This window comes from Microchirus variegatus (assembly GCF_963457635.1).
Source record: "Microchirus variegatus genome assembly, chromosome: 4".
Taxonomy (NCBI): Eukaryota; Metazoa; Chordata; class Actinopteri; order Pleuronectiformes; family Soleidae; genus Microchirus; species Microchirus variegatus.
Genome location: NC_139805.1, coordinates 29,710,093 through 29,728,532, shown reverse-complemented (window position 1 = coordinate 29,728,532; position 18,440 = coordinate 29,710,093). Strand labels below are relative to the sequence as shown.

The following is an 18,440-nucleotide window of genomic DNA, read 5'->3' as shown; positions in this document are numbered from 1 at the left end:
TCAGAATATAAAGGATCCTCAACTTAAAGCCCCTCTTGTACCCTCATCACATGTTCCAAACTCTTTTTGCTTTCAAAGAAAAAAAAAGCCTCACTATCACTGTTACTGCATTTAAACCTTATACATATGTTTCTTTTCCCTTAGCATTTTCCACAGTGGCCTAGTGTCAACACTGACTGCTCTCCGTTTATTATTTTGGAAAGTGTAAAACGGTGAAATATTGTAAATATATGCTAATTAATATTTCATTCTGTTTATTTCAGTGACCAGCTTGATGCATGATGTGAGCTGTGTGGTGTGTTCAAGGCTTTTGACATCTGCAAGTGGCTGCTGATATGGTGGACCTGAGCCTGACTTGTAGGAGCCCCCAGTCTCACCTTTTGATGAGAGTCTGGGGAAATGTTCCCAGAAAATATGGATCTAGGATGTCATGTTCTCAGAGTTTCCAATTTCACAGCACATTAATCAAAAAGCTGTAAGGGACATGGAGAGGGAAGCAGCTGATAAGGAGATGGATGAAGTTACAGACACTGATGAGGAGATCCCTGGTGGTTTTTACACCTTAGTGACCGAATCTAGTCAGTGTGAGGCCAGAGAGATGGATGATGACTGTGACCAGGATGACAAAACATCCAGTCACAAATCTCAGGACACCTCAAACTCTGCCACTCCACAGGACTTAAACATTGGTGAGGCAGAGTTTTGTGGATTTGCAGAGGCCAAAGACGATGAAGAAGAGCAGGTTTCAGATGGGTTTGAGCATGACGGCACCACAGATCATGAGAATGTGCAGGCTGTGAGTCGGGAAGAGGATGAAATTGAGGAGGAGCAGCAGCACATGAATGGAGAGTCTGGTTGGAGGAACCTGGGAAGTGGACGGCGGTGCAAACTGAAGAGCAGTGGTTCTTTTTCGGAGCAAAGCAGTCAAAGCACTTTTGCCTCCACTCAAAAAAGCAATGTTATGTCCAGTGGTGGCCGGCATAAGCAGACCCGCAGACGTAACCATCATCACCATCAGCAGAACCGGGGCCGCAGGCGGACTGGCAAACAGCTCGTCTTAGCTTTCAAGGAGATGCTGTCAGAGTCTCTCAGCTTCTGGTGCATCTCCTGTGTCCACATGATGATTGAGATTATTGTCACATTAACTCACAATTGTGGAGTTGGTGTGGAAACTGGAGGAGTGAAACTTTACAACTTTGGACAGAAGCTCCTTTTAAAGATCACAGATGTACATGGTATGAAAGCAGATGCTAGTCAGATTTTCAATTGGACTAAATGTGCAGGAGTGGAAGCTGTGGATAAAATAGTTTGGTTAGTGAAGTGGGTAAAGTCAGCTGCCTTATCTTGTTTCAAACTTTTCAGTGCTTTGGTCATCCTTGGGTCACAGTGGGCAAAGGGTTTAGTTGTCCGACTTGGTGGAGAGCGTGGAAAACGCTACTGGACAGCTTTTCAGGAATCAAAGTTTTGGAAGCGAGTTGCATCTCTGCTGGAGAGAGTTCAAAAGTTTTTTAGGAGAGATGTCTACACACAACCATCTACACCTGAGTCACCGAGCAGAGGAGGGAGGAGCCACTCAGGCCAGGAGCTGGAGAGACTTCTGGCTTTGGTTGAGATACCAGAGAATGAGCTCGACCCCTTTACAGTGCTCGGTGTGGAGGTGCACGCCACTGAGGCTGAGCTGAAGAAGGCCTACAGACAGCTGGCTGTCCAGGTGTGTGTGTGTGTGTGTGTGTGTGCGTGCGTGTGTTTGTGCGTGCGTGTGTGTGATAAAGATCTGAAGTTGAGTTAAAAGTACCAACTGTGTATTTTAAAAGTTACACCTGGATGTCTAAAATTATGACTAATAAATTGCAGCTAAGGCCAACATTTTCTCCTTTACTCAACCGACCTTTTAAACTGTGTTTTTCAGGTCCATCCAGACAAGAATAAACACCCACGAGCTGGAGAGGCCTTTAAAGTACTGAGGGCTGCCTGGGATATTGTCAGTAATCCAGAGACACGACGAGAGTACGAGTTGTGAGTACACACAGAAAACATATGGTCAAAGGACAAGCAAACAAAACAATGATATAAAAGGTTGGTGGTTCAAAACATTGACTTTATTTATTTATTTTTGAATCCATTATTACGGTAATCATTTTCTCTGACAAATCTAATATTGTGTTTAATCACACAGTGGTAATATCAGTAGAATAATGTTCCCTCTTTGTGCACCACTGTAAAGTGAACGACCCTTCAGCAGACAGTGACAGTGGACTTTCATTGTTTGCCTGTTGTTTGATTCACTCCCACACAGGAAACGCATGGCAGCGACTGAGCTCTCGAAGTCCATGAATGAGTTCCTCACTAAGCTGCAGGATGACCTGAAGGAAGCCATGAATACCATGATGTGTACCAAGTGCGAGGGCAAACACAAGTAAGTCATTACATTTCTGCAACAGCATCTGAATGATCTTTAACACTGTGCAACACACACATCTCGGCAGCAGATCTTTCACGACACTTGTGTTTTTCTTTGTGACTTGTCTGTGTGCAGGCGTTTTGAGATGGATCGCGATCCAGCCGAGGCCCGTTTCTGTGCTGAATGTAACCGTTGCCATAGTGCTGAGGAGGGGGACCTGTGGGCTGAGTCAAGCATGTTGGGCCTACGCATTACGTATTTTGCCTGTATGGATGGCAAAGTCTATGATATCACAGGTGAACGTCAGGACATTTGTCTTGTAATTTCTGTGAAGATGGCTCACTTTGTCATCTTATGCTGTTTCCATCATGGTACGGTTTGGTTTTGTACAGTAGGGTATGGTTTGGAATGTTAAAGCCCTGGGCCAGGCTTACGCTTTGACTGAGAACATTACCTTTACTTGGTAGGCGGGTTGTGGGCTGTGCCCGATGGCTTTGTCAGCGTGAAAAGTTGAGTCATACCAGTCACAAGGGAGTGATGTTTTTCTGTCACCCCAATAAGCTGACTGTCCTGGGTGGAGCCAGGACACCCAAAAAATGGAACGGTTGGGGCTGGTTATTTAAGTACTATTCCACATCGAAATGCAAAAAAAAAAACGTACTGTACCAAACTGAACCACGCCACTCTATGGGAACACGGTTCCCATAGAGAGGCTCCTTCAGTACTGAGTTAACTAACAACATTATGTAGGTTGTACGAGTTCATGTATTTTCAGTATGAGGCGTTCTTGATGCTGCAGTACGTCTCTGGTTGTAACCCATTGTAATTCTGTCATGTTTCAGAGTGGGCAGGCTGTCAAAGAATAGGCATTTCTCCTGACACGCACCGTGTGCCCTATCACATTTCCTTTGGTTCAAAGAACAACAGCAACCCTGCACGACACAGGTACGTCCACTCCGGTGAAGAAGTGAGGTGACAAAAATCGAAATCTGAAAGGCTGTCGGGGGGCCCTACAAGTTCTCTATTCACCTATTCTATTTGTTATATAATCATTTTCATCTGAGCTTTAATTTTTCCACATTTTCATCTATCATGTGTCTGATGTTTTTAATGTCTTCTGACAACAGTAAATTATCTCCTTCAATTGCAATACAAATTTGAGTTTTTTGTTTTTTTTATAGCAACCTGCTGTGTGTAGTGTAGGAGGTGTCATCTCTGTGTTGTGTACTGTTGTGGTAATGTTTAACACTTTAACTGTTTGTATGATGACATATTTATTTGTTAATACAGATAATTATCCCTCCCCTTAAGCCTAATTTATACAGAAAAAAATATCAGACGTCACATGACTCATTTGCTTTTGTTAAGAGACAAAAGAGTTGTTAATAGCAACAGTCTTGAAACATATTGTTTTTTCCTTCCAGGGCGACCTCGGAACAGTCTACAGGTCCAGCCAATCCCGCCGATTTGCAGGACTTCTTCAACCGCATCTTCAAAGGACCTCCTACTGACATGGCTGCCAATGGGGGCTTCTTTCCCTCAGGCCCACCTCAGCATCCCCCACCTGGTGCTGGAGTGCCCCCCTTCTCTCCTCCCCCAAGCCAGCCAGGCTTCAACATGCCAGGGAGTCACCGGCCTGAGTCCAGCGAGACTTGGGCTGAAGGTGGCAAACCCCCCAGGCGAAGAAAGAAGGTCCGGAAACCCTTCCAGAGGTGAAGCCTCTCAGTGTATCAATGAAGCAACACAGGGACACAACTAATAATGGCCATGTTTGTCTATTGCCTGCCTGTCGGCATGCCAAGCTCTGAACTGGAGAATATTAACGTGGACAAGGCTGCGCTCAGATCAGCCAGAGGAGAAATAAAGTGATTCATGAAGCAGAGTGTGTGGACTGAGAACAAGTATGACGACGGTGCTTTACCTCTCATTTTACCTTTCTGTTTCTCTTGGTCTGTAAGACGACTGTAGCCTTGGCATTTAAATCCTTATCAGGATGCTGTCATGAAACATTTTTCCTTACATAATTTCCTGCCAAATCCTGCAAAGCATGATTAATCACCTGCATTTCAACACTTCAGTTCTCTCAGTTTTGTTATCGTTTTGCATATGCTCAGTTCAAGACGTTGATTTTTACGGCTGACTGTTGAAGAGGGTTTGCAGTTTGCTGGACCGCAAATTATCACAATACTCCACATGAACAAGATATGAGCAACATCACTGTGTCAGTGTTTAACTCACGATAGCGGCATGTGGGTCAACCTCTAGATCTACACTCTGCCCACCATCTTTTAAGAAAAGACTCCAAACCAGCCAAAAGCAACACAAGTGAACTCACTCACTGTGTGTGCGTACTGCACAGTAACCACTCTTGCTCGTGTGAGCTGACCTGTTTGTGGCCAGGGTTTAGTTTCAGCAGGGCTTTGGTGTGGTTCTCTGGTCATAGGCACACATACACTGAGAGATGGCATCAACACTTTGAGTAAGCGTGGCTCAGTGAATGAGAATCACACCAGTCATTGGAGCCCTTTTAATACAATTTGGTTTGATGTTTAAAAGGTACATTTTAACACAGCCCTGTCAGATTTTGTGAACATGAGAAGCCAGAAATAATAACCTGTGATGCTGTCAAGAAATAAGAGTGAAGTGGAAAAAGGTGTAATTTATTTTGTGATATTGTTTTCATTTGTAAATCTCCCTGCTGTTTTTTTGTCTTGGACTAAAGATTGGCAATATAATTACAACCGAGGTTCAAATATAACAGCAGGAGTGAATTCAGTTTGTGTTAAAACCTTTATTTGGTGAAACCTTGACATTTTGAAACCTTTATTTGCTGGAAAAGACTGTGTTAAATGGACTCATACTGCCCCCTGTTGATCTGCCCTGTAACCACTTTACTGATTTTTAATGTTGGCCTATTGAAAAGAGACTGTGTCCATTATAAGTTGACTGTCTGTAAACGGCAACGTTATTTTTGTCCCTAATGATTATTAATAGCTCCACAGTAAAAAAAATGCAGCATGTTTCATCTGCATAGTTTAAGTGGTTGAAGCTGTTTTGGCTTTAGGAGAAGATGCTTAAGAAATAAAATCTCCGGTCGAAAATAATTCTACAACTGAGAGAGAGATGAGCGCCTCAATCGCAGTGTTTCTTAGCTGCTTACAGTGGACCCTTTACGTAGCAGCGGTTCTGCACAGGTGTTAGTGAGCTCATTAATAATGGCTCTATTCAGTTCATGTAAGTCATGACAGTGTGATTGTGAAGCTAAATAAACAGGGCCATCATTACTTCATCATGATTCACACCTGGGACTCTCCTCCTCTGACTTGTCAAAGTGGCGGCTGGGCAAAGGGCCCTTAAACAATATTCTCATTTTGACTTCCAAGTGTTTAAATGGTTTTCAGAATGTCAAGGTCACAAATCTCCAGAACAAATACATCTTAACATCCTTGTAATCTCCTCAGTGTTGCTGCTTGTAACAACATGAACTGTGTTTGTTGTCTGGCTTTGGTTTCTTGAAGACGAAGAAGGAAAAAAAAGACACTAATCTCCATCCGTTCATTTGAGAATTGTTATTGTTTACACCTGATATGTGAAGATTGTGAAGCTTTAGTGGTAGAAGGCATTTGATAAAAGGCTATTTTTTTATATTGACAGTTGAGCAAGAATGCCATTTTTAGTTTTGTTTCGTTTGTGTTCATTTGCACTCCCACCGTCCCACGCTTGTAATAACATCACAGGATTTTCAACAGTCATCAGTGATTTCATCAGACTCCTCCAGCTGTGGCTGAGTAGGAGGTGTAGCTCATTACGCTAGATACGTTTTTGGTGAAAAGAAAAGAGTTTAATGAGTGACAATGATATCTAAAGATCTCATTTGAGTGGGCGACCATTGCACTTCACTTACCATCTGGAGAATCTTAAATATTTTTTGCATAATGTAGCTTTTGTGGGATTTTTTCTTTGCAAATTTTGCTTTCAAAAGTTCATCAAAGCAGTACATTGTGTTAATTCCGTTCAACTTTTCTTGTTCTGGACGGTTTTCCAGACATGGATTGATTAAATGTAAATGTATGATATCAAGGATTAAGGATTAATCTGGGTAAAAACAATGTAAGAGCCTGAAAGAAGATCAGGGTCCATTTATAAACTGTGAGAGCTAAATTGAGATTGTTACCATGTGATATCCAGACAACATAAAATCAACAAAATTACAGAATGACATTTAAGTTTCTTGTATTTTTCTTTTTATTCATTACATCGTTACCAATATTTTCAGGAAAAAACTTTGCAATGTTGATAAACCGTCAGATATCCACTTCAGTCCCCGTCACAGAACCACACCTATTTGTTACCACGTCCCCACCTTGTGGTTGTTAAAGGTAGCAGTTTAAAGTCCAGAAGGTTAAAGGGAGAGCCAATACTTAAAAGAGTTTTTCTTTTCTTTTCAACAGAATATGCAGAAGTATTGCAAAAAATATCTGACAATCATCAGGGTTTTTGTAGGGAATTGTGTAGCGAGTTTCTTGGCTGGCAAACGGTTTTAAAAATATCACTGTTGGTTTTTTCGTTTCCCCGCTCTCTGGTTTTCAAAATAAAGATGATTTCCTATATGCAACATGTCTGTGTAGATTCTGGTCATTGAGTTAATAGCATTTCTTGAATGTATCTCCCTCAGGTTCCAACACTTCAAACTGGCCTCATTTAATTTAATGTTGAAGAAGTCCTGCAAATCGTCACTGTTTTACCTCATATGGTTTTTCCATTGTCTGACCTTTTAACTTATGAAGGTACAATCCTGGAAAAGGGGCAGGACATGTGTGTCCCTCTGCTCCTTACAAGGTGCTGTTTGAGAGAGATTCCTGCACAATACCTGATTCAAGTCTCAATTCCTCTCTTGACTAATCATATCCTTTTATAGATAAGATAGGACAGAGTATGAGAATACAATACCACTATCATAACTGCAAGTTCAAAGAAACTCCTTCACACATATCAGAGGCAGTGAGGTGATATTTCCTCTGGCAGTGAACCAGTAAATCCCTCCAGCACTGAGCTCATATTTACAAAGTATAGCGGATATTTAACACAGGCTGGCCTGATTTTACTGAACAGAAGTTTAAGATGATTACGAGTTTGACATGGCAGTGTTTTGTGCTTTATTTTTAATTGATACTTAAACACAATCATGTCAGGGTGAGGCTTCAGTTTCTTAAATCTATAATAAAAGCACATTTGTATTGAAAATAATAGATCTTGTCATTTGTTTTCAAAACAAACTAAAGTTTTATAGGCTTTTCACGATCAGAAGACTCATTTGTTAAATGTTTACTTCTGAATGTTCACAAAACAAATATTTCTTGGCCTAGACCTTGTAAAATAGTTCATCTTGTAAATTATACACTTGCATATATACTGTATATATGTATATGGATAAAAATAGACTATTTATTATAATTAAAATATTTTGTCCTTCACCGACTAACTCTTCTAAAATGGAAAAAAAAACACATGATCATATATGCAACAAAAAATGTGGCAGCATCTGCTGATTACATCCACTTTGCGTCCAACTACAACTTGCCTTTCAGGGCTTCTATGATGCTGCGGAGCTGGGCACAGTCTCGATAAGCCACCAGGCCTCCATGATTGGCCCAGCGGTCAGCTCCCCTACACTCAGTGTAAGCCTGGTGATAGGTCAGTTCTGTCAGGTGGTCCTGCGCTCCAGAGCTGGACTGCAGACTCTTCGTCAGGTCCACCACTCCTCCTCCAAGGGCCCGGAGCAGGGCGTGAGGAGCACAGGAGTCCCACTTAAAGGTGCTGCCCTCTGAGAGGACATAGACGTCGGCAAGGCCCTGAATGACGCACAGGATCTTGTAACCGGCTCCAGAGGCGTATATCAGCTTCTCAGGGCCACACAGTAAAGTCAGGGATTCCTTGACTACCTGCTTCTCACTGGAGCTCAGCACCACTGAGAGACCCTGTCCCTGTTCAGGTCCACGTTTGGGTGGACACAGTGAGCAGATGTTGAGGTCACCACAGGACACACCCCAGAAGTGTTTCCCCCTCCAGCTGTCAATGCAAACAAAGGCATTTTAGTGAAGAAAAAAACATCCATCTTAAGGACCAGCTCATACTTTCTGTATCTGCATGTGTGCAGCTGTCCACAAGGGTCCAGGTGACACAAACATTTGCTTTTGCCATCATGGTACGGTACGGTTTGGAATGGTTAAACCCAGAGTCAGGCTTGAGAACAGTACCTTTATTCGGTAGGCGGAGTGTGACCTGTACCTGATGGCTACGCACTGTGAAGACGACACAACAACGGTGGAGGACATCCAGCAGCTCTTTTGTCTGTCTCAAGACGTCAAACTTTGCATGAGAATAGACTGCGAGTGTTTGCCTCGACTTCCATGGGCTATTTACACCCATCGTACGGACGTAGTATTTTTCTGTTGCCCAATCAGCTGACTGTTGGAGTTGCTCTTGTAACCCAAGGTAAGAGTACCTTGTAATGTAAGGTACGGGGCTGCTTATTTTGGTACTATTCCTAATGAAAACGCAAACAAATACATACCGTACTGTAACAAACCAAACCGTTCCACACAGTGAAAACATGGTGCATTCAGGCCTGTACTTACACTGTCAGCATGTGAACAGCTCACTCAGGACAGATGCTAATTACCAGGTCTGAATGGGTTTTACAGGCTTATATCAAAGCTGACTGAACAACATCATGACCCACACTGGAGAATTCACTCAGAAAACATCTCTACCAAAATCAACTTTGGACATCTGGTCAGACTCATGTTGACTCAGGCTCGTATTAAAACTGAATTTCAAAAGGACTTCTGGCTGTGTGACATGAAGAGTACAAGAGCGCATAAAGCCTGAATAAAACAACAGACAAATAGCAACAGAAATTGAATTATTTTCAATCAGATAAGCCAGATGTTGTGATGCAATACCATTCTTGTGTCAGCTCAACCCTTCCTATCTTTGCTGTCTTTCAGTTTTTTTTTTGCCCTGCAGTTGTATCTCTTTCTAATGGTCTTCCAGAACCTGTCTGGCTTCATTTTCAGATCCTCACTTAGTTGCCTGGAGGGGCTTATGGTTTTTGAGTGTCACCACATAAGTGTGACTCACTAATCTTCAGAGAATGTATGGAGTGGGGCAACCCATGGACAAGTGGAAGGGATTCAGGCCGGAGGGTTTCCGGTTAGGATCCCTACCCTCATTGCTCCCCAGGTGCAGATATGTGTTGCCCCAGCGCTCACTCTGTGTGTTTACTACAGGTGTGTCATAAGAATGGGTTAAACCCAGAGATAACGCACACTTTCGTGCAAAATATAAGAAATTCAATGATCATCTCAAAAGTTCACTCTATGCTGAGTTTCAGTTGCTCCTTTCAGGAAGAAGGTTTAGTTTCCCTAAAGCGAGCACTAACACTTTCACCATTGGTCTTTAGAGTGATCATCTTTTAGTTATAATGATCTTATTTACTTATGTGCTTTTCATTTTAGAAAAACATGTTTTCTTAGTAAAATTTTCACATTTTCACATACATTTGCAAGAACATCATGACTTGCAATTGTTTTGGTAGAATAATCATGAGAGGAAGGATGTTCATACTGTCCCCTTGTTATTTACAATACAAATACCAACATATACATGTCTGTCTGTACTATTTGATTGGACACTGGTGTAAAGAAAACTGCACTTTGGGGACATAAAAGTTAAGTCATAAAAATATAAGTCATAAAAGGCCATTTTTATTTCACTCTGGTACTTCTTAACATGCCTTACACATGTCCTCTGTGAAGACTTTCAGTTGTTAGCAAGACAAACAGGGAGAAGTTGTCTTTGTTTATTCTTTGTGTGTCTGTTCTGCAAACCTGCTTGGCTTTAAATTGCCCTATGATGGGGTGTATTAAATATGTTTGAATTGAAGTGAGAATGTTTTTAACCTACCCTCCATCTGTGGGGTCTTTGTAGTTAAATGGCTGGTTGATGACGCCCATGACTGGCTCGCCTGTGTCCCGGAGGTAAACTCCGATCAGAACCAAGGCACAGTGCAGACCTGAGGGAGACAGGTGGCCCTCCTGCAGCACCTCCTCACGGCCCTCTATGTACTGACTGGTGGCATCTTGATTAAAAAACAACAGAGATGATCAGTTCTCATGGCGTAAGAAAAATTAACTGCAGTCAAAGAGAACAACAACCCATTCACCTATGGGGTCAATCCAGATGCCGAGCTCAGAGGGCTTTAAGGGCACGGTCAGACTGTCTGTGTTGGTGTCAATGGTCTCAGGGTTTTGGTGGATGGCTCGAGCAAGTAGAGACGCCGCTATGTGGTCACCGTCCAGCACCGTGGCCAGCAAAGTTGCGGTCTCCTCCTCTTTCGCACAAACCGTCACCGTCACATTCTCTCCTGTAGACACACATTCAGTGAGGCTACAGCAAGTGACTAAATATTTACAGTTGGAACATTTGGACAGCAACACACAGGAAAAATATCTGAACCACAAATTTTATTTTTCTATTACGAAGCTTCCTAAAACCACCCAGGTACAACAGTTCACCTGCTAAAAATCAACGTTTTTATTGCAAAATTCTACACGGCTGTTGATACTGTACTTAAGTTCTTAAATTTATATTCAATGCAACACCAAACAGACATCAACTGAAGTAACTAACAGTGGTGACCCTGCAACCTCTGGTGGCTACAGCACATTCTATCTTACAATCCTAATGATATGAACTGATTCTGCAAGGCTGCAAATCTGAAGGCCAGCTTTTGCAATAAACTGTTGAAGGATCACAGGATTCTGTTACACTAATTATATTCCCATACATCAGCCCAGATAGTTGTGGTGGTGTTAGTGGTGGCTTGTGGTGTGAGTGTTAAATATTAAGTATTTACCAAGTCCATTTTCAAACTTGTTGGATTCCTCTCCATGAATGAAACCAACCATTTCAGGGAACTGCAGACAAAAACAGACATGACGGGGTTAAAAGGCAACGCACACAGCTTTACATAGAGTCTTATACAGTCCATTCTTCCACAGCGACTGCTCCTACCTGAACGCCGACATCATGCCGGATCATCTCCTGGATCACCACATCAGCAAGTGTCTTGAAGTCCTGTACAAACTTCTTGTTCTTGTCATCTCCGGTCTTCTCTTGAACAAGGAGCTGAAACAGCGGAGCCTCCTGTCTGCAGACGCGAGCCACATTGGCTGCTTTTTCAGCCACTCGCAGCAGCAGCTTCAGGAGTTCAGCCATGACTGTACAGAGGAGGACAACAGAGTTAAAGAATTTTTGCACCTCTGACCTTCACAGTTTTCTGTTCAGTCGGCCTGCACATTCCCCTGACGTAGGATATAGCAGTATACCTTTTTAATTAACAACATTTAAACTGTTTTTTTTTTTTTTTTCCTCTATTATGGTAATTTACAAGTTCCTAATCAGAAGTTTCAACTGGAACACCCCACCTGGTCGGAATATAGCTAATGGAACACTCCATTACTCTATATCTAATTTGATTTTAGTAAAATTGTTTTTTAATTTTGAGAAGTTTTCACGATCTCACCTGCACCTTCAGCATCTTTTCATTAGTTTTAGTTGTTTTGGTTTTGCTGCTGCTGCTGTGCTCCTCTCCCCTCTCTCTCTGCAGGAGGCGTGGCTGACCTACTTTCTCTGAAGACGCTGGTGATCGTCTACACCACCCAGGCACAGTTGCATCGGCGTTACTTACCTGTCTCTCGCTCTTCACTTCCTGTTTTAGCGAAGTAGCTTTCAGTTTTCCTTTTTTGTAAATAAATATTATTATTTTTACATACTTACCGTCTCCGTCTGCTTTTGGGTCCACCTCTCCAAATTCTCTGATTGTCTCCTTGAGAGAATCGCAACATAACGATCTGACCAAACAATGGACCCGGCAGATTTAGACTCTTTTCGTCAGGCACTAGCGATGCAGGGAACCCTCATTGGGCGTCATAACACTCAACTCTCTGAAATCGCTAGTTCTATCCACGAATTGTCCACGAGTCTCGCGGCGGTTGTAAACCAACCCACAGCGACGTTAGCATCTACTCCCTCGAATACGAGGAGAGAAGCTACACCCGGTGCTTCCGTTTCCATGTCACTTCCGCGAGAACCGTTCATTCCCATCCCAGAACGTTTTTCAGGCGAGGTTGGTAGATGCTCGGGTTTTTTATCCAATGCTCGCTAGTGTTTGACCTACAGCCGCTCACGTACCCCTCTGACAGCGCAAAAATAATGATTCTGCCCTACGAGCTATTTTTTTATAAAATATCTAAATGAGGAACTAAGGGACGAACTGGCGACTCGCGACGAATCATTGAACATTGATTCTCTTATTGAGTTAACGATTCGCCTCGATAATCGACTTCGCAAGAGACGCCGCGAGAGAGTGAGTACGTCACGCAAGCTAGCTAACGCTTTACCCATAGCTTCGGTCACTCTTCCAGTTCGCGCCCACACTCCCTCACTCCCCCCGGTTTCCTCCAACGAGTTCCCCAAGCCCATGCAGCTGGGTCAGGCCCGCCTCACGTCTTCAGAGAGGAACCGGAGATTAAAGACTGGAGCCTGCATTTACTGTGGGGGGCTAAATCACCAACTGGCCTCCTGTCCGCTCCGGCCAAAAGATTGAGCCCGTCTGGTCGATTTGGGGGCGCACGACTGCTTCATTGACCTGCAAGCCGCTACCCAGGCCGGAATCCCCACGGTCCCACTTCCGGAGGCCAAGGAGATCCTCGACCTGGACGGCAAACGCCTTGCCACCGTCACTCATCGCACTCAACCCATCTCCCTCATCCTCTCCGGCAACCACCACAAGCTCATCCAGCTGTTCCTCATCCCCTCTTCTTCGGCCCCTGTCATGCTGGGTCTCCCCTGGTTGGCTCTCCACAACCCGCAATTCGACTGGGCGACAGGACAACTCTCTGGCTGGAGTGTACCCTGTCACTCCCGCTGTCTTCACTCGGCACTTCCCTCCACCATCAAGTCGTCCCCTACCTCACCTAAACCTCCGGACCTGTCTTCTGTTCCAGCGGTCTATCACCACCTCGGTGAGGTTTTTTCTAAAGAACTGGCACTTTCCCTTCCTCCTCATAGACCATACGACTGCGGAATTGACCGCTGGTTCCTCGCTCCCTTCCAGCCGTATGTACAATCTCTCGCACACAGAATGAAGCAGCATGGAGGACTATGTTAACCAGTCATTGGCTGCCGGACTAATTCACCCCTCTTCTTCCCCCGTTGGAGCGGGTTTTTTCTTCGTCCAGAAGAAGGACGGAACAAAGAGACCTTGCATTGACTATCGTGGCTTAAATGACATTACTGTTCATAATAAGTACGCTCTGCCTCTTCTGGATGCTACCTTCAGTCCTCTCTGCAAAGCCCATGTCTTCACCAAGCTTGACCTTCGTAACGCCTACCACCTGGTCCTCATCAAAGAGGGCGATGAATGGAAGACGGCCTTCAACACTCCGAAGGGCCATTTCGAATATTTGGTTATGCCATTTGGCCTCACCAACACTCCTGCCGTTTTCCAACACCTGGTGAACAATATGCTGCGCGACATGCTGGACAAGTTCCTCTTCGTTTATCTCGACGACATTCTAATCTTTTCCGAGACTTAAGAGGAACATGTCCAGCATGTCCGCCTTGCCCTGCAGAGACTGTTAGAGAACAAACTGTATGCTAAAGCTGAAAAGTGTACTTTCCACGCCCAGTCTGTCCCCTTCCTCGGATTTATTGTGGAAAAAGGCAAACTATCTCCCGATAGTCACCCACATTTTCTTGGGTTCGCCAACTTCTACCGACGTTTCATCAGGGACTACAGCAAGGTCGCTGAACCACTCACTCGACTCACCTCCCTGCAGTGACACTTTTCCCGGTCCAACGAAGCAGACTCCGCCTTCAACCACCTAAAAAGACTGTTTACCACTGCCCCCATCCTATCACATCCAGACCCCAGTCTCCAGTTCATCGTAGAGGTGGACTCTTCCTACACCGGGGTAGGAGCAGATTTATCACAACGCTCTTCCTCGGACCAGAAACTGCACCCCTGCGCCTTCTTCAGCCGTCGTTTATCTCCTGCTGAGATCAATACGACGTGGGAAATCGGGAACTACTGGCAGTGATCATGGCTTTGCAAGAATGGCGACATTGGTTGGAGGGAGCCTCCCAACCCTTCATAGTGTGGACTGATCATAAGAACCTCTCTTACCTAAGCGTCTCAACTCCAGGCAAGCACGGTGGGCCCTCTTCCTGGGTCGCTTTACCTTCACTCTTACCTTCCGCCCTGGGTCCCGGAATGCCAAGCCTAACGCTCTATCACGTCAATTCTCTCCTGATCCACCTTCAGCATCTCCCAACCCGATCGTTCCTCCCTCCTGCATTGTCACCGGACTCCCTCCTTCCCTGGACAACACCACGGTCCTAACCGTGGTCGGCCGTTTCTCTAAGGCCGTCCACTATATTCCCCTCACCAAATTGCCGTCTGCCACTGAGACTGGGGAGTTGCTGGTCAACCACGTCTTTCGCCTACACGGATTCCCTACGGACATTGTTTCTGACCGGGGTCCCCAGTTCACGTCGCAGGTGTGGAAGGCTTTTTGTTCGGCGTTGGGTGCCGCCGTCAGCCTCTCCTCCGGATACCATCCACAGTCAAACAGCCAGACGGAACAGGCCAACCAAAGTATGGAAAGCCCTCTACGATGTGTGGCGGCACGTCATCCCGCCTCCTGGAGCTCCATGCTCTCCTGGGTCGAATACGCCCACAACTCGCTCACCTCTGCATCCACTGGCATCTCCCCTTTCATGGCCTCCGTTGGTTACCAGCCCCCCCTCTTCGAGTTTCAGGAGGATGAGATAGCTGTCCCCTCCGTCCAGGCCAATCTCTGTCGCTGCCACTCTGTGTGGAGACAGGTCAGAGCCGCATTAGAACGTTCCTCCCTCCAATCCCAGAAGCAAGCTAATCGTCACCAAATCCCTGCCCCCACCTACCAACCCGGCCAGAGGGTCTGGCTGTCTTCTAAAGACCTTCCCCTCCAGGTCGAATCCAGGAAGCTCGAATCATCGGTCCATTTCCCATCAACCGCATCATAAATCCCATCTCCGTCCGTCTCAAGCTCCCCAGGTCCCTCAGGATTCACCCCACCTTCCACGTCTCCCTCCTGAAACCCGTGGTGGAATCTGAACTCGTCTCCTAACCACGCCAACCCAGGCACAGCTGCATCGGCGTTACTTACCTGTCTCTCGCTCTTCACTTCCTGTTTTAGCGAAGTCGCTTTCAGTTTTCCTTTTTTGTAAATAAATATTATTATTTTCACATACTTACCGTCTCCATCTGCTTTCAGTGTCCACCTCTCCAAATTCTCTGATTGTCTCCTTGAGACAATCGTAACAGAAGTAGTATTAAATGAGAATATGTATTAAAACGTTTGTGATGATCCTTTTGAGATGCAGTGATGGTGGGGTCCTAGTGAGGATTTATTAAGAACAGTGTGAAAAATGGAAGAAGAAAAAAAGGCAGGTCATTATATATGCAGAGATAATTTTAGCCTCAAAATGAAAACAGGTCATTACTGAAAGAAAAAAAGAGGGAAGGATGTGGTTTCAGGTCTTTGCATGTGAACCACACAGCGACTCAATCATTTGGTGTTGTATCCTCTCCATACAACACCACCCATTTTCACATAAGCATTCAAAACACATGCATGGATTATAGTTACGACCAGAGAACTCAAACTAGGGATGGGATGATATGAGATTATTGCGACCTCATGATAAGTTGATCATTAAAAAATAGTGTATAGAGCATCTTTTACAGTCCCTCTGAGTTATAATGATCATATTTATGATGTTTGCTCGGCACTTTTTGATGTGCTTTTAGATTTAAGAAAAACATGTACCTACATGTACTTAATAACATCTTCGTAACATTAGTAATATCAATTCAACAGTATCAGGAAGCTTAGTATCACAAAAATGAGCAATAAAACCATTACTTTTGATTGTTTTGGAAGGATAATCATGACAGGAAATGTTCATAATCCTATTAGTAGTCCTATAGTTGTTTACAATTAGAAATCGAGAGAGAAAAAAAATATTACAGTAATATTTGAAATCACAATAATTTTGGTCAGGATCATCATGATAGGAAATGTAAATTGTATCCAGTCTGTTTACATTTACACAATGAACAAAATATGATTTGAAATCATTCGGTTTTACAATTATAACTAAGTATATCACTTATCGTGAATAATATCGTGAATCGCAATTCTTTTGGTCAGGATAACCACGTCAGGACGTTTTCCCATCGTCTCCTACATGATGGAAACACAGGCCTCAATAAAACGTGAATAATGTTATTTCAGTTGTTTTAACGTGTGACTGTAGTCAACGTGACTGCAGCCAGCTACTGCCACCGTGTACATGTACACATGCAACAGGACACAGAGTGTATGCAGCACAGGAATGTAAAGAACACAAAAGAGAGACACACAAATGACAGAAACCTCACCAAACACTGCTTATTCCCCTCTCGTCTGTCTCTTGGGGTTGTTGTGTTTTTCTCCACCAGTCGCAAAGACGGATAATTTAATAAGCCAGTGTGTCTAGTGTCGTTAAAACTTAATTAAAACGGAGATCTGTAAGACTTGCGTTTCTGTACGTCAGAATCGTCAGTATGCGTTTCCTGCAGCAAGGAAGGGCGGACGGTTCCTCACACACACACACAAGGTCACGACACAAGCGTCACCGCAGCGAGCGAAGCGAACACGGACATTTTTACCAGGAGCGGCCAACAGGAAACACTACCGCGGTGCATTCACGGTTCCAATGAAAATTGGAAATGATCCTTTATACTATTAAATAAGTAAATACAAATAAGAAAAGGTAATACAGCACACTATATTAATTGTAACCCTAACACTAAAACCAAGTCTTAACCCATAAACAGCCCTTAAGGTGTGACAGAGCATAAGGGCCAGCCACAATGTCCTCATTTTTTATAAAATGTCCTAATTTCCTGTGGGTTTTATGTTGTTGTTTTTGTCCTCACTCAAATATATATAAACATACACACACATGTTTGCAGCTGTTCTTTTAAGGACACTGGACTCATGTGGACAGCCTAAACATAACCATAACCAGTTAAAAGTAATGCTGTACCCACACCATAACCTAACCACAAGTCAAATCTGAGCCCTAAACCTGACCAGTTACTCAGAAATTAGGTTATAACTCATTAGGACCTGGTTTTGGTCTCCATGAGGACTACTGGCCAAGTCACAAAGAGGTCACAAGTACAAGTGCACACGCACGCACACACACACACGTAAATAAAGTAATACACACAAGTAATAAATTCCCTATGACAGAACATGAGGACCAGCCAAAATGTCCTCACGTTCCCAAACTGTCCTCACTCCCTATAGTTTATAAAGTGTTTGGTCCTCACAAAGACACCCATACAAGAATACGCACATTAATATTCTTATAAGTCATTAGTAAGGACACGGACATAATGCCTCACAAAGATAGGTATAGACATATACACACAAATACACACACATCTACTGTGATTTAAAGCCCATTAAAGCACAGTATAACTATTTATGTCTACATTTGTATAGGGCAGTGATTCCCAGCGTGTGGGACAGAAACCCCTGTAAAGATTTTTTACTAAAGCATTACTAAAACTAATGCTTTAGTAAGCAGAATTTGTCATACATACATGTATTGTATGATGTATTATCCTCATTGGAGGTGATTAATGTACATTTAACAAAGCAAAGTATTTAATTCTTGAAAATTAAGTCCTTTTATTCCATTACATTTCAGAAGCAAATATTGTATTGTTTTTCATAATTTTTTTCATTTTCACAATATTCATGTGGTTTGAAAACTGTACTTTAGAGCTCTTTAAAAGCCACCTCACGAGGACCATCCCATCCCATAAAATTGCAGACCACAACACATCACTTAGTGCAATTAGTAATATATT

At 43.6% G+C, this 18,440-nt stretch overlaps 2 protein-coding genes across 2 annotated transcripts; one reads left to right on the top strand and one right to left on the bottom strand.

Moving 5' to 3' along the window:
• Positions 1–311: 311 nt before the first annotated feature.
• dnajc14 (DnaJ (Hsp40) homolog, subfamily C, member 14) lies at positions 312–7,880 on the top strand. The gene is made up of 6 exons (XM_083888741.1): positions 312–1,711; positions 1,910–2,016; positions 2,297–2,416; positions 2,537–2,697; positions 3,244–3,346; positions 3,826–7,880. Exons 1-6 carry the CDS (start codon positions 431–433, stop codon positions 4,115–4,117), a joined length of 2,064 nt encoding a protein of 687 aa, XP_083744867.1. The 5' UTR covers positions 312–430; the 3' UTR covers positions 4,118–7,880.
• Positions 7,881–7,971: 91 nt separating this feature from the next.
• On the bottom strand, positions 7,972–17,093 carry inpp1 (inositol polyphosphate-1-phosphatase; the record flags this gene model as incomplete). Its single annotated transcript, XM_083887924.1, has 6 exons — positions 16,956–17,093; positions 11,480–11,685; positions 11,322–11,382; positions 10,629–10,829; positions 10,370–10,544; positions 7,972–8,470 (listed from the first exon to the last, which is right to left on the bottom strand). Exons 2-6 carry the CDS (start codon positions 11,681–11,683, stop codon positions 7,972–7,974), a joined length of 1,140 nt encoding a protein of 379 aa, XP_083744050.1. The 5' UTR covers positions 11,684–11,685; positions 16,956–17,093.
• Positions 17,094–18,440: the final 1,347 nt, after the last annotated feature.